Source organism: Gavia stellata, chromosome 5 (genome assembly GCF_030936135.1).
Source record: "Gavia stellata isolate bGavSte3 chromosome 5, bGavSte3.hap2, whole genome shotgun sequence".
Classification (NCBI taxonomy): domain Eukaryota; kingdom Metazoa; phylum Chordata; class Aves; order Gaviiformes; family Gaviidae; genus Gavia; species Gavia stellata.
The window spans coordinates 45,576,979-45,593,449 of NC_082598.1; the positions used below are offsets into that span (position 1 = coordinate 45,576,979).

Here is a 16,471-nt window from a genome sequence, read left to right on the forward strand (position 1 = left end):
ACATTAGAACAAGGTTTGTATTAGGTTTGGTTCTTTCAGTTATGTGTTACTGTTTTTAATACATGCACCATGTAAGATGAAATTTCTGAATATTTGTGGTTATCAACATCTTAAAAATTCTTTGGATGGAATCGAGGTAGATGTCTACAACATATAGAGACTTTAAAACAAAATGGTGCACAAATTAAAGAATATTTATGTGGGAGAAGTTCATTGGAGTTAAAATCTAACAGGTATTAATTATTATCTATTTACAATTGAGAACATTGAGAAACAGGAGACTTTTCAGGTCAGCTACTTCTGTAACAGGTGTTTGGGAAGATAATAGGCTTGTCAAAAGCCTGTAAGAAGTTGATATAATTAGTAGGGTAATAGGAATTTATTTTAGTTATTTTTGAAAATGTCTGAATTTGGTTTTCGTCATTAAGAATTAGTCTGAGAGGAGAAAGACATTACATCATGTGTACTTGGGAAATTACTATTTCAAGTATATTTGAATGTTTCTTAATCGCTATTCCTATACATGTAAAGTAAAATCAGCTTTAACATTCACAATGTCTTTATAGTGCTTCTCTCTATCCCAATTATATATTCTCTATATAGTCTAAAAACTTCGGTGTGATCTCAATGAGTCTGTCCTAAAGGTATTAACTTTTAAAACTGCAATAAATAATTACAAAGTAACTGAAAATCCCTGACTTTACATAGTTGTAGTTCATTGCCCCACAGCAACCTTAAAATGATCTATTAAATGATTATTAGAAACAATTAATTATACCAGAGAACTCTAAGAGCTCAAATGTAATTTCATGGTTATAATTTTCTTGTCAGGTAATAAAACGGGATGAGCTTGGCAAGGATCTGTCTGACTGCTCTCTCTTCGATTTGCTGAAATATGATGATTATAATAGTGACAAGCACCTAGCTCTGGAAGAATTCTATAGAGCTTTTCGTAAGTACAAAGATTAGCCTGTTCTTTGTTCAGTTTTCTTTTCTCTCTTTTGCTTTGTTTTTCTAAAATGGTATTTTTTTATTTTTAAATCTTGATACATCCTGATGCTCTACTTAATGAGTACAATTTAACAGTTATGACATAGAAGAGAACTTCTTAGAGGAAATCAATGTGATCCATTTAGTGTCCAGATTTCTGAGGGATTTGGGTAAGAGAGAATTAATAGATAATCTTTCTTACTGCCAACATGCATTGATAAGTTTGTGTTGCGGCACAAGTGGGAAGTAGTATGGTCAAGAAATAATCAATAGAACTGAAAAAGCTAGAACGCGTCCCCTCACCCTGTATTTATGAGTGCTGATAAGACCATTTGTGGCAAACCCACCGCTTCTATTAGGTGCCTTATGTCTTCGCAGGACTCGGATGGAGATACAGATTTGTGGTGTAGTTTTGCCAGGTGTTTGTTCTCTGAATGCCAAAGGTGACTGGGGACAAATGTGTACAGTACATACGAACATCTTGACCAAACCCCTGGGGTATGGGTCAACATGGTAGCGAGTAGCAGAAAGAAGAAGGATGTTGAGAGCTTTTATATGGTATGTTACATGCAATAAAAGATACATCCATATATTTTTTTATATCCAGATCAGAACTGATGATTTTCACTCTTATCTACCTCAACTATAAGACAGAATCTTGAAATCTGACTTTGGTTTCAATAGCTGTTGCTCCACATTCAGCAACCTGGCAGCATAGCAGAATCAAGTTTGTGCTCAGCTCTTCCTATAATTACAGTTTGATTATGTATTGATTAGTGCATTAATATATCTTCATTTTGAGTTATTATAGCCTGTTGCTTTAGTCTTCTTGTGCTATATCTTTGGACAACTAATAGCTGTCACCCACTTTAGATGATGTCGGATGAAAAAAGGTCCAAAACTATTTACAGAGTTTAAAGCTAAAAAGTGATGAATGGATATTAGCAAAAAAATGGCTGCATGGAAAGCAATAAGAATAAACATGAAATTAATCATCAAGAAAGACAGGCCAAAAGTTTCCTAGTTTTGCCCATTGAACTCTATTTTTATTTCCCTGGAAGTCTTTCAGAAAGTGTGATTGCGTGATACTACTTAGTTGAACGAATGGCTTACTGTTCCTAAAAAAACCTTGATCCTGCTTCCTGACGTTATCTGACTGCCTTTCTTGCAGTGTCCTGACACTCATGGTCTCTCCTCTGAGTCACTTACTAAATTAGCAGAAAAATATTCACCCTCCACATCCCACCCCCAATCCCGCTTATTTTGTGCCAGTTGGGTGACCTGAATTGAGTAAGTGAAGGGTCAAACCATAACTCCTGCAGAAGAAGTGAGAGTACAGCCAAGAAATAAGGGGGGAAGGGAGAGAATGGGAGATATTAGGACTTTGTGGCAGTGAGATAAATTAATTCATCTGTACCAGCAAAACACTAGGAAATACCTTCATTTCTTTATTAAAAGTTGTGATACAAGTCTGACTTACCAAATCATACAGAATTAAATAGCATCTGTAGAAACGTACCCATGCATTATCTACGATTATATGAATAGATGTTGTACATGTAGGTCTTGATTATATGCATAGATGTGGAAATACATATGGAAGCAGGTAGGATGTATAGTAATCCAAGAAGGTTAAAGACATCTTTAAAGCATTAGCATGCTGTTTGCAAACACTGAAACTGTGTATTAATGAAAGCATAACATTGTTCTTCCAAATAAGATTTTGATGTGCCTCTGCGGGACTGTTTTGCGTAGTTGTAAAACTCCAGACGTAAGGATAGCTTTTTGTTGTGTATTTTTAATGGAGTTTTGAATAATGAAGATAATTTCCATATGGTATGTTAAGCGTTGCCTCAATATGAATGATAATGAAACATTACATTACATAAAGTTAGGAATTATTTAGATTTTTTTTTGTTGCAATACAATATTGGAGAAGACCCTATTTAAAACTATAAGGGTATCTTTGAAGATGATTTCTAGAGCAAAATTCATTCTTCTGTGTATGTTTTTTTAACAGTCTACATATTCATTACATTGTTTAAAAATGAAACCTAAAAGAAGGTACTAGTTTATTGTACGTTGTGTGCCCAATAGGCTAAAGGAATGTGACATACCATTAGTCTCTGTAATTACAGCAAAACAAATAATCTTGAAATAAATTTGAGGATTAACTCTAGTTCTGTTGCAGTTGATCTCAAGAGAGTTTGAATTCAGTCGTTCTGATCTATGTCAATAGCATTAACAAATATTACATAATGCTATAAAAGTATACTAAGCTAAGCAAAACCAAGACAAATTAAATGATAGCCACTTGGTCATTTGACTACTGCTCTTACGGCTAAATAAGCTTGACCTCAAGCTGAAACCAAGCTCTCCACACAAGCCAAGCCAAGCCAAGCCAACCCCAGGCAAAGCAAATGTGACAGCCCCAGTCCAGAGGCTTGTGTTGTTTGCTTAAGGCAAAGCCTGTGACCTGTTGCTAGTAATGGCTCATCTGGATTTACCATGATCCAGAGAATTAATATAGACAGGGAACCAGGTCCATGTAAGGAAATATACACAAGAAGCACTCATGTCACATCTTCCACACACCATTCCACACATAAGTATCTCCTCATTTAAGCATCAACCTACGATAGAACTAAACATTTTAATTTTCTTCAATAAAGTTAAATAGGAAAAATATTTATTTATTCCAATTTATTCCAATCAGAAATAAAACTGCTTTTTTTACCGGAATTTTCTTTAAGTATTTAATAATTTCAGTTTTGCATTCCAAAGTTATAATTATGTTGTATTGTAATGATATATTATAATTATGAAATTACAATTTTGTACAGCATGGAAGATTATTTTTCACCAGCTTGGACACGTTCAAACATGAAGAATGAATCAAAACCAAAATAGGAAGGATTTTTTTTTAAAATACTTTTCATAAGTATGTAATGAGTGAAAGATTATAACTGAGTAATAGTATTTGCAGGAGACCACCTTCTAAAATATTATGGTCTTACTTGTTATTTAAATAAGTTTAAAAGCTATAACTGTTATTTTAAATAAAAAATGCTTGTAGAATTTTTGACCCCTCACACACTCCTCTGTCCATTGAGCTTGACAGTGTGTTTGTCACCATTTTTTCATTCTTTTATCTTCACCTTTTTCATCTACATTTAGAACCTAATCTGAATTTAATACCTGCTACTTCCAGTGGATTTGCCTCTATCCCTAATAGCAGCAGAGTGGTGGATTTGAGAACTGTTGAAGTCTCCTCATTAAAGTTCGTCTGCCCAGCTGCTGGAACAAGAGTTACTGACATTTACTCACTCAGAATGGCAGTGGAGAAAATTTGGGTTTGCAGTGCTGGAGAAATTGATCCTATTCAAAACTGCTGCACAGAATTCAAAGTTGTCTGTTTGGTTTTTTTTTCTTGTTTCTGTAACTCTAATGAGTTCCTTTTTAAAGTAACTTTAAAGTTACCATCTAAAATGAAGTTTCAAAGCAGGTTCTTCAGGTGGCCTTCATGTTGGGTTGCAAAACCTCAAGGCATACCACAAGCAAGTAAATAGTTATAAATCATTCTGTTTGATCACTCAGCAAATGCAGATGTATATGTAGGCACTTCCCTTTGTGACTGCAGTAGAAAGAATGATGCTAATTTGGACATTTATGAATAGAACTGACTGAATACAACAAATACAAATAACAAGCTTATTGTAAATAATAGAACTAAATGCTCTATGTAACTAATGACATCCTGCATACAACGAAGAAAACAAAAAGCAGTATCTTTCAGAATCGTTTTCTGTTGTTAGTGTTGAACTATTTTTGATGTTACCTTATGCTCAAAAAAGGGGCCATGGAAGGCATGAGTGTAAAAATTACCACTAGATGTACAAGAAATTGTCAGAAAGAATTAGCTAGCCAAAACAAAATATGGCCTAATTTTATAGTCCCTTCTATTAGTGATGCTTTATAGTTTCACTGGAACTACTTGTGCTTTCAGGTACCACGCACCACTATTAACAATATCTAATCTGTTGTGCAGCTGTTACTCAGGATCATGTATTGTTACTGTACATGCTATTGCTTTACATATTTGAAAGTACCTTCAGTTTTGAAATGTCATTCAGGCCACAGATACCAGGTTCGATTTCAAGCACTCCTTATTGCTGAAGGTATTTGTATGAAATGATATATAAACCTACAGTAACAGCGGCTATTACAGAAGTTGATCTGGGCTGAAATTACAGAACTTATCTCTGGGCTTAGCTTTTAGGAGGAAATGTGAGGCCGCTTCCTAATATGATTGTCAAACTCGGTGCTTTGTTGTGTCTTGAGTCATGTGGAAAGGCAAGCGGCAAGAAGTCCCCATAAATACAGGGCTCATTATGATCGCATATGCTTACTTATGAGATTCTCTCAGTCCTCAAAGATTATTCTAAAACATCAGTGCTTTCATTATGATAGCTTTACTTCTATTTTAATTTGTCAAATGCAATTATTACAGGCGCATGTTCAAAAATCATTTTTTGAAATGTGTATTGTTATTTCCAAAGCAAAATAGACACAATTTAACAACAAAACAATCTAAATATAAAATCTATAGTTAATTATTCATTGAAATAAATGAGACTTCCCATTGGCTTCTGTAAGTTATCCTCAAGTCCACAAAGCCTAACTCAAAAAATACTTACTGAATTTATACTTCCAACGACTTCAGTATGAGGTCCCAAATATTGTATTTAGTGTGGAATGTGAGTCAGAGCTTTATAACTATGATGAGTCTTCAATAGCAAAACAGGTTAACAAATAGTAGAGGAAAGATTTTCTGAGGGAGGAAGAGATATTATTCTGTCTCCTGCTACCATTAATTCCTTTTCAACAACATCTAGTGTGTATTAGATTGTTCCAGAGGTTATTATATTTCAGCACTAACCTCTGAAAATACCAGTTAACATCATACTGAGTAGGAGCTATTGGACTTAGTGGTAATATTTTTCTGCTCAACCTAATCTATCTTTCAAATTCCTACCTGTCCTACATGTATTTTCAATCTAGAGATTCTCAGCTGGAAGAGAATACAACCTTTTCTGTTGAGTAGGCAGAATTTTAAACAGATCATTTCAAACAAGTAAATATTTAAGGTATTAAATATTGCTTCATGGATTGAAGTAGTATGCCTGAAATTTCTCACATGCCACTAAGTCAATACACTTTGATGCCAAGTGATTTCCAAATGATGATAAATGGGTTTATTTGCTGCTTCTCCAGTAAGACTGTGTGGTTTTTTGTGGGTTGTTTTTTTTTTTGGTGGTGGTGTTTTGTTGGGGTTTTTTAATTAAAAAAAATGAAAATATTTCTAAAAAAAGGTCTCTGAGTAAAAAGGGCCCTTTTAAAAAAAAAAAATCTTAAGTGTTGCTGATTGACAACATAGAAGTCCTCTGAGAAATGCTAAGCTGTTTGTGTATTTTGCCTGTTCAGGTCTGGATCAATGGAGGAGATAACTGATTTTAACATACCTTCTTTATAGCATACTTTCAAAACATTTAATAATACTTAAATAGTATGCAGCTGAAGTTTTTTAGTCTTTTAAAATTTTGCCTGATTTTTGCCTTCCTTCTGGATAAACACAAAATGAAAGATTTTATCAAGGTACTGCAAGAAGAGATATTGTACATATTTGTCATTTTATGTAGCCCTGCTACTGCCTCTCCTAGGCCATAGAATGCTTGCACTGACTTGAGTAACTTAGGAACTGGATAAAGTGTCAAAATGAACCCATCACATTTAAGCGTGAATAAGCTGTTGTTTCCTAAGGCCAGGTATCTGGAAATGGAGTACTAATAAAACATGATTACATTGTGATGCTAAATAAATGAGTTGCAGTTCTGTAAATTTAGAATTTGACCTTTTGCTAAGGCCAGGTGGCAAAGGTTTTTTCTTCATGTTTTGGGGGAATCAAGTAACAAATTTAAGGGTACGTTAGGTTTGCATGAGTAGATGAAACAAATATTTCACAAGGTGTTTGGCTATCAGGAAATAATGAGGAAACTAAGAGTTCTTGTTTATGAACCTTGAGTTCTGCTGACCTCTAGTCCCATCAGTGCATTTACCTGGGAGCTTTTGCTCGGTTCAGTGATGAAGGTTATTAGAGGTAGCACTGTGAAATACAGCATTGCAGAGAATGAAGATTGGAAACATCTTAGTTATAGTATCGTTGTTTCAGACAAGGGGATTGGTAGAGACTGACTTGCATAATATTTGTTATTGGCTCAAAATGCCTGAGAATGAAGTCTTACATGCTTTTCAGTGAGCTTATTTCAATGCTATGGAGAATGTTAAGGGAAAAATGAATGCCAAGCAATTTTACATGTCTGGTTATGGTTAGCAAAATCCCTCAGTAATTAATCTATTAGTTGTTTCTCAGGAATCAGTTATCTGTGGTGAGTTACAGCATTGTTGCAACTATTTTGTTATGTTGCTAATTCTGAAAATATTTTCATCTTTGCAAAGCAGTGCACCTGTAATATTAGGCTATGACTGATGTTCCAACATCCACAAACACCTTTATCTAGATATTGTAAGGAACATTTCATGGCAAATTTAAAATAATAATTTATAATCACAGTTTCCTTTATTAACAATTTTAAAGGAATCACTCTTTCTCCATAACGGGGGAGGGGGGGGAAAAAAAAAAGAGGAAAGAGAAAATACTATCAGAACATAAGGAGTAATGACTGTGCATTAAAGGAGACAATCACTAGCTAATCCACAAGCAAGAACATTAAGTATCTCTTCTTCAAGGCAGAATTACTCTTCTGGAACTATAATGAATATTAATAGGCTCATAAAATATTATTTAGTAAGAAAGCCTCAATAACCATTGCATTACTTGTTTCCTTTGCACCCATTGCATTACCTCTTTATCTGGATTTCATAGTTAAAATTGGTCACCAATTTCAACTTCCAGAGTAACTGTCTATAAACACTGTTAGCCAATAATAAATACTCATTTTAAGCATAATTTCTAAAATAGTTTTCAATATTATCATTATATTACATCTCAATACGAGTTACCTTTCCTATACAAAGAACTGAAATCATATTTAGTATTTGAATTCTTGAAACAGCATAGAGAAATCCTTTTCCTCTTACAAAAACCAGAGTGTATTAGTCTGAATTTAAGACATGGGTAAAATGTTCAAAACTGCGTCTCAGGTATTTCCTTATGTGCCTGGATAGTTGTTTTATTTTCCATACAGCTGAATGCACCAATTTAAAACCCATTTAATAAAAGCAGATCATTACTGCATGCTGAAGTAAATGGTTTATTAGTTCAGTATTAAATTTAAATAATAAAATATTTGGAAAATTAAAAAACTCTACTAGAAGCACTGCTAACTTGAAATCTGAGGGAACTTTGCTGTAACGTGGTAAGACTCAGTGGTCATTTGTCAGTTGCACTTAAGAAACAGAAAAAAAAGGAAAGAAAAGGTGGTTCTAAATCACAGCCCCAAGTCATCAAAAGGGGGTGTTTTGATCAATAAGATAATTTAAGTATTTCAGATAAAGACTGAATGAATAAGATGCCTTTTCTGCACAAGAATCAGTTTTGGGGTTTTTTTTTGGAGGATGTTTTGAGCTGCTTTGTGTTACTTTATGCTCCATACAAGGTTGAGTTTACTGGTGATTCTTAAATATCAAGCACTAATGTTCACTTTAGAAAAGTGTTACTAAGTATTTTTATTCAAAAATTTAGAACATGTTTCATACTATAGAGTCCAAAGGAACAAGGTTTCCCAAAAGAAGGCTGTCAGGTTTTTGGTTTGGGCTTTTTTTTGATAACTCATCTTGCTTTGCTTGCTTTGGTTTTGTTCTCACATCTGGCTAAATAAAAATAGAAAAATTATTACAGTCAGAAGAAGAGTCTAAAAGGCTTTTAGTAATTCCTGAGATACCTGGATTTCCTAAGCATATCTGACATTTACACTATAAAAAGAGAATCTGAAGACACAGTTTTGCACCTAGGTTATATGGAAGTACTTTGGAAATGCTGTAAATGGGGTTAATAAAAAAAAAAAAAAATTGCAAAAGCTTGTGACCTTTTCTGTAGACCTTAGTGTTATAGAAAAGTGTATTACAGTATATTGGGAAACTTTTTTGATTGAATTCCCTCAAATATCCATTACATACAATAAGGAAAAATTAGCTCAAAAATGTCTCCATCGCAAAGAAATATGCTGGAGAAGAGACCCTTTTAATTCACTCCATTGTTCATGGTGAATTAGGTTCTGGTAAAGTGTTCTTATTTCAGGAAATTTCATTACTAACTTCATTTCCAAAACATAATAGCACAATTTCAAGTTTTACTGTAGTATTCCTCCATAGCTCTTGAGTTTGGTATTTTTTTTTTCTCTTTAATATTGTGCTTCCATAGGGTGTTTTGTATGTTTTTGCAGTTTACAACTATCCTAGCACATCCATATATGCCATTGGCAATAAGACACTATTTTTGGCCAGCTGAAATAAACAGGGAATTAAATATTTGGATCTAAATATTTTACAGAAAACTTGAAAGAAAATGTGGATAAATTAATTTTCAATATGAAAATTGTCAACATATTACCTTTTAAATAAAAATAAATGAAGTGATTTATCTTGGCATCCTAAATTAAATGCTTCAATAACTATTTGAAGTTTCCTACTGCCTTTTTTTTTTAATTTGATAAAAGGAGAATAGTTTCTTTTAAAATTGTGTGCTGTACACATGAAATGTGTGCAAATAACATATATGTACCCTGGTACATATAGGTAGTGTGTAGGTATATAGTTTAATCTGATGGGTGCTTTTTAAGACACCCACTTAAGACTTTGAATTCCTATTTGAAAATGCCCTCTTTATGTCAATTTTGAGAGCACTTTCTGGCCAGTTCTACACTACTGGGTTCTAAAGTTTCTGCAGAGCTCTGACCAGGGAAAAGAGTGGAAGAATTGGAAGAGTTCCTTGCTTGCGACTCCCTCAGGCATATTCTTCTTTTCCATTTCAAACTTCTCAAGGGAAAAACAGCACAAGTAGACACGTAATAGATCAGAGGAGAGCATCCAACTTACCAACTATTATATCCTTCCTATTATGACTGCATTTATTACAAGGACACTCAAACCATCATAGATGGTAATATGCTTTCACTGTGTTCAGAGAGATGGACCATTTTCCTGTCTATCTTCATATAATAAAATCATATATTCTGCCTCAGTTTTATTTAGTTAGTTTTTGAACTTAAAACAATTTCTGTTTATTTTCCTATTAATGTTTTCAGGCCTTGGTTTTGTCTTTCCCTCCTTATTCCCGAGTCAACAAGGATTAATTAAATGCAAAAGTTGTGCTCATGTAAGTGCTCTTGACCTATATGTTGAAGGATGCCATGGAATAAGAGGGAGAAATTCAGAGCAGGCATGGGATTTCTCTGTGTTTGACAACCTTTTTGTAACTCATTCATAAAATGTGGTAAGGGAGAAAAATGAAGAAGGTGGTGATTTGCAGGGTGCTTCATGATGCATCCATTCAGAAAGCAGAAATTTGTATCTATCCTACAAACTTGAGTCTCCTGAGCTACTTTGAACTACAGGGAGGAGATGCCTGCTTCTAAATCAAAATCATCTCTCTAGTATGTTTTCAATGCTCAGCTCATTATAAAGATCTAAAGCTACAAAGTTAGGAGGGGGTTAGGAAAATTGCAATATTAGTTAAATATGATAAATGCATTATTTCTGTTCTCAACCTAGGTTTTTTTTAAAAAGTGTACTATAATAAAAAGTTGATTTCTAACTTCAGAAGGATAAAAAAATGACTATACTACCAGCCGTTAATGAAACAACCCAATTATCTATAAATTTGGGTTTGTTTTATAAAAATGAGTAGATGTATCAAATAGCCAGTGGGAACACTTAATTTTTTTTTTTAAAAAGAAACAACCTAGAAGATATCTTTTAGACTTAAATTTTTTTGGGGGGGAGGGAGGGGGTGTTTTTGTGATTGATATTTGTTGTGAATGAGTGGTTTAGGCTACTTAAAGAATCACCATCAAGGGTATTGGCAAAACTGATTTTAATAGAAGTTTATAAAAATGCAACTTAACAGAATTCGATGGCAAGGTTCACTGTATTACTTGCTAAAACATATAAAGGAAAATTGAGTCAGAATCGAAAGAGAATGATTTATAGAGAGACACCAGAGAAACAAAAGGGTAAGGAGGACCCTCCCGTTGAGTCATGAGGTTCAGAATGGACTCCCTTGCTTTCTAAACTCCTTCTCAGAGAGAAGTCTAGGTGCAGCTGAATCCAGACTTAGTCTCAGACTTGGTCAGTGGTTCATGTTTAAAGGAAAGAGTACCAGGAACAAAAAAATCCTCCCATTGAGTCACAAGGTTCAGAGACTGGCTACATCAACTCCTAGTACCAGACTTGGTCAATGGTTTATATCTGAAGGATTATATGTATTTAGCAGCAGTCTAAGGTCCATTCACAATTTAAGGTGGATCACAAGATTTTAGCAGCACTTAATCATTGATTAGTTTAACACTTGCAAAGGGACTTTACTACAATCATAACAGTGACTTAATTACAGATTCAAAATGGTAATATTTATACTATACTTGCTATTGGGTACTCAAACTGATTCACACGCGCATGCACACAGACACAAAGATATGTGTGTGTATATATATATGAACAAAGGTATACCTGTTAAAAATTCCCCTCAAGTTCCATGAAGTATTCACTTCAAATGTTTCTGCATTTCTCAACGAGTGAGGGTTGAGCCTCGACGAGGAAATAGTGTTAGCCCAGGTCCCATTGCCAGCTTTTGGTGGCGGTCCTCTGAATTTCGCAAACTGGAGAGTTTGTGAACTCTGAGAGGTGTCCCACTCAGAGGGAGATGCTGGTCGCAGCCCGCTGCAGTCGAGGAGAGCTCAAAGGGCCTCACTTGGGACCGCTGTTTATAGGTTTGCAAGATGATCGGCTTTAGTCATCAGCAAACTACTGGAATTCCAATAACAATGGTACTGTTCCACTTGGGCTAAGATCTAGGTAAGGAATGTTCCAAAGCTGTCAGGGTATGACTGATTATTCCTGCTCTCATAACCTGCCTCAGCCAGGTAACAGGAGTGCTTGATACGCTCAGTGCTGCTCCCCGACTTAGCCATGCAAGAGTTCCTGGTACGGTCAAGGGACGCTTAACTGCCGAACTCATTGCACAAAGGCCAAGGCTTAGTTGGAATTCCTGAGATCATAGAGTGGCCCAGGAGAGAGCAGGGGGAAGGAATGCACCACCACAATATTATAAACTAAAAAGCATTTGAAAAAACAGTTACTTTAAGAAAAATATGTGAAGTTTTTTTAAAGGCAGAATATTGTTCTCTAACACATTTAATAATCTTATTAGTCTAGTTTGTAACAGTTGCTAGTACACATATTAGATAATGCCAGTCATTTTAGTGCATTCACAAGATGCTTAGAGAAAAGGATCCCATCATGACAAATTGTTACTTCTGATTAGCTGATAACTTTTCTGAAGTCGTATATTGAATGAAGGAAAATGTAGTTTACATGTTGTTATTTTAGATTTTGGAAAGTAGGATCAATTTAATCCTGTAGCGATAGAACTATTTGGTATGTTTGAAGATATGCATGAAAAAGCCTTTTTTCTGTTTGTTTTCTAAATTTTATTTCAGTAAGTCTTGATCTCTTGTCATCAAGCATTTGCCTGGTTAATATACTACAGATCTCGTGTTTGGAAGTAGCTTCCCATACGCTGTCACTACTAAAAATATTTGGATGTGTATGGAGTTAAGGAATGTGGCACCCCAGAATTTAAGCTGCTACAACTCCTTATAAATATTGACAACTGTATGGTTAGGGGGGAAAGAATATCAAATACTTAAGTCTGTCAAAGCTATTTTTATGGTCTCAGATAATGGTATTCTAAACTGTGATACTTCTTGCTCCTCATCACTCCTGGCTTTCTAACTGCTTAGAAACAAACATCTCATAATTGCATATAATAATTATTTATGTAGTCATTAAAGAGATACATATGAGCTGAAATCGATAGGAACATTCATGTATGTGTGGGTTGCATATATTTGATGAAGTTGTATATCATGCTACCTCTACTCCCTCTGATCACTGGAGCCTTTATTTAGTTGGATGACTATTACATGTTTTATATATGGCCTAAAAACACGTGTGCAATTATCCAAATGTATTTTAGATGCTTTTGGAATTAAAAAAACACTCGCACAAAGCCCCACTCTTCCCCCAACCCCCAACAAAAACCTGAACATTTTCTACCGAAGAAAATAAGGAAACAGACTAATAAAATATCCCTGTGGTTGTGTTGTGTACAGAATTAAACTGTCAATAGATTCTCAAGCCAGTTTTTGAAACAGATCACGCTGTCAGAGTATCAAATCTTATGTTAAGTAGTTTAGCAAGTGATTTATATGGAAATGCAATTTTGGCCGTAGTAAAAAAGCAGGTGCCATACAAGGGCTGTGAAGCAGAGGTATAGTAGTGCAATATTGTGTCAAAACACATTTAAAAAAGATGCAAACCAGCGAAAACCTAGAGGATGGGAAAACCACTAAGCCTTCTCTATGTAGTTATTTAGTATAAGAATTGGGAAACTGCCTAAGATGGAAGGGATCCAGACAATTCATCTGGTTGCTACGCTGCCATGAATAAATGATTGGAGAAAGTGTCATTTTTTTTTTACATTTGTTTTTCATTATGATTATAATTCTTCCCAACCTAGACATATGGTAGAGATGTATTTGTTGGAGGGAATAGTTATAGTGTTTTAAAACTTTCTGAACGCTCTACTTAAGAAATAGTTGACACTAAACAAAGATTAATGTTCAGCTTATGAAGTGCTGAGTTAATGTCTTCTTCGAGTAACAACATACACATATTAACAACTTCTCTGGGTTAGAATAGATACATCTAGTCCAGTATCTTTGCTCTAAGAGTGCTTAGGGAAGATTACAAAAGAAGAAAAAGCATGTGAGATTCCTCTAATACACTTTCTCTTCTCTAGTGATTTTTGTCTTGGAGACTGCTTGTCTTTAATAGCTCTTGATGGATGCCTCACTCATACATGTGATTGCTTTTTGGACCCATGTGAAATTAGCATCTGCTACATTCTGTTTCAGAGACTTTCACAATTTAATGACTTCTGGATAGAATAAGTATCTTTTTTTTCTTCGGTGTGCACACTTTCTGTTTAGTTTATTTAGTTCTTCTGTGATAAGAAATTGTGAACAATTGTTCCATATTCCTAGACTCCAAGACACTTCTTTTTTTTTAGCTCCTGACATATCTTTGTAGTCATCTCTTTTCCATTCTGAAAAATCTCAGTCATTGAATAGCTGCTTGTATGCAAAGCCTCCCACATTGTTGATCATTCTTGTTGTGTTTCTCTGTTCTTTTTCAAGTTTTACTGCAAGTTTTTTTACAGAGGGTGGAACAAAAAGCAAACAGTCAAGTTGCTCATGCAACATGGATTTATACAGTGGCATAGTAATATTTTTCTGTTTGGCCACCAGTCTTTGCCTAATAATTCCTTTTATCGTCATATTGTCAGGGCTGAGTAGCTGTTTTTATAAAACTGCAAATTATACTCTTAAGGTCTCATACCTAAACAATAATAACTAGTTCAGAGCCCACCACTGTGTAAACAAAGTTGAGCACTTTTTTTTTTCCCTTCATGCAGTATTTGAATACTGAATTAAATATATTGAATTTGGCATGCCAGTATCATAAGCAAATCAGCTTTTATGTTTGCTACCTGAACTACCTTATTAGTTGTTCTCCAAAATTCTATCTCAGAAAATTTTATCACTTCATTTTCTTACCTCTTCTCCTGGATGATGTTTAAGAACATGAGTTCCAGTGGAGGTCTAGGTGGAACTCCACTGGTGTCTTTTCTTCATAAGAGACCTGCAAACAGACTCCTTAAATGGAGAAGTGAAAGAAGATCATTTCCCAGCCCGTGACATGATCTGATGCACATTGTTTGTGAAAGGGTAGATCAGAAGATACTGTGAGTAGGACAGTAGTATACAAGACTGAAGTGCTAAGAACCATAGGTTAATCCAGTCTGTCTTGAGTTTGTTCTTCAACCTTTGTGCTGATCTTCTTAGGTGCAGAGCCCACTGTCTGCTTTGATCTTGGGAAAATATATCAGGTATACAAAGCCAAGAGAGGAATACACAGAGTCTTTGTTCTCGGAATGTGCCACTGTGCTCAACACAAAGTCATGGTCCTTTGCACAGACATCTACTCTTAAGAGGAGTAAAACTCAGTGACTAACAAAACTTAGAAGCCTCTGTAAAGTCAGGTAACAGAGCCTACCTTGAGTTCTGGTTTCTTTCTTTTTCCCTCTAAATGTAAACAGTCGCATCAGCCAGTTGATAGATTTTTCACAATCTCTTTCATCCTAAAACTGCTCCCATCTATGCTTATTTCTATGTTCAAGATTTCTGTGAGGAGCTGCTTCATAACTCTAGTCGTCAGATTGTAGGGAACTATTGAATAACAGTTGCATGGCCCTCCTCTTTTTGCAGTGGAAATACAGTAGTTCTGCTATGCTTCCGGCTTTCTAACTACATTTGCAGATCAGGTAATTTAATCCTGAATTATGATTTTAGAATTTTTTCCTGTCATTTTCCTGACAGAACTGGACGAGGAGATAGTTTTTTACGAAGTTGGGTTATTATAAAACTCAGGATAAGTCTAGAGATCTTACATGTTTAGAAATTCTACTACCATTCTGGAAAAGAAGCTTCGAAATTTGAAAGTGAAATGAAGCTACACAGTAAATAAAATTGGCAAATTGTTATATTTATAAACTGAAATCTTCGTGCATAAAACTGTGAGTTACCAGGGCTGTCAACCCTCCTCTTAAAATTCCCATTTTGTTATTGTTTAGTTCCAGAAATACTTAATTGATTGAACCACTGGCTTTTAAGAGTTTCATTTGAGGTAACTGCAAGTATGCAGTATTGATGTTCAGCATCTGTATTTACAATAAACAGAAGGGGCATTAAATTTGGATCTGTACTAGTAAAATTACTTGAAAATATTTATGCTAACTCTTAACATTTAAATAAAATGTTTTTGCTTCAACTAGTCATGTGCAAACACAACAAACATACAGAAAGTGATTTTTGCATAAATTCCTCTCTTTGTTTAGACGAGTTCAACAACATATTCAACAATAAATAAGGTCAAAACCAATTATCACTATTACTTTAGTGAATTAGCACTTCCATGTTATCTGGATAGGAAAGCTATATTTAACACCTAACTTCATTTCCTGTGAAATTTGTTTTCAAGAGGAGAACAGAAAACATTGTAAGGAGTAATGGACTAGTATGCCTTTTAATTGCGTATTATTCCTGATGCACATTACTGGCCG

General features: G+C 34.7%; 1 protein-coding gene across 3 annotated transcripts in view; it reads left to right on the forward strand.

The window, feature by feature from the left end:
• FSTL5 (follistatin like 5) overlaps positions 1-16,471 on the forward strand; it is a 300,770-nt gene that overhangs the window by 158,909 nt on the left and 125,390 nt on the right. For all 3 annotated transcript variants that reach the window (XM_059817815.1, XM_059817816.1, XM_059817817.1), the window contains exon 5: positions 832-952. In XM_059817815.1, the coding sequence (XP_059673798.1) occupies positions 832-952 (121 nt within the window). The remainder of the gene's footprint in view (positions 1-831; positions 953-16,471) is intronic.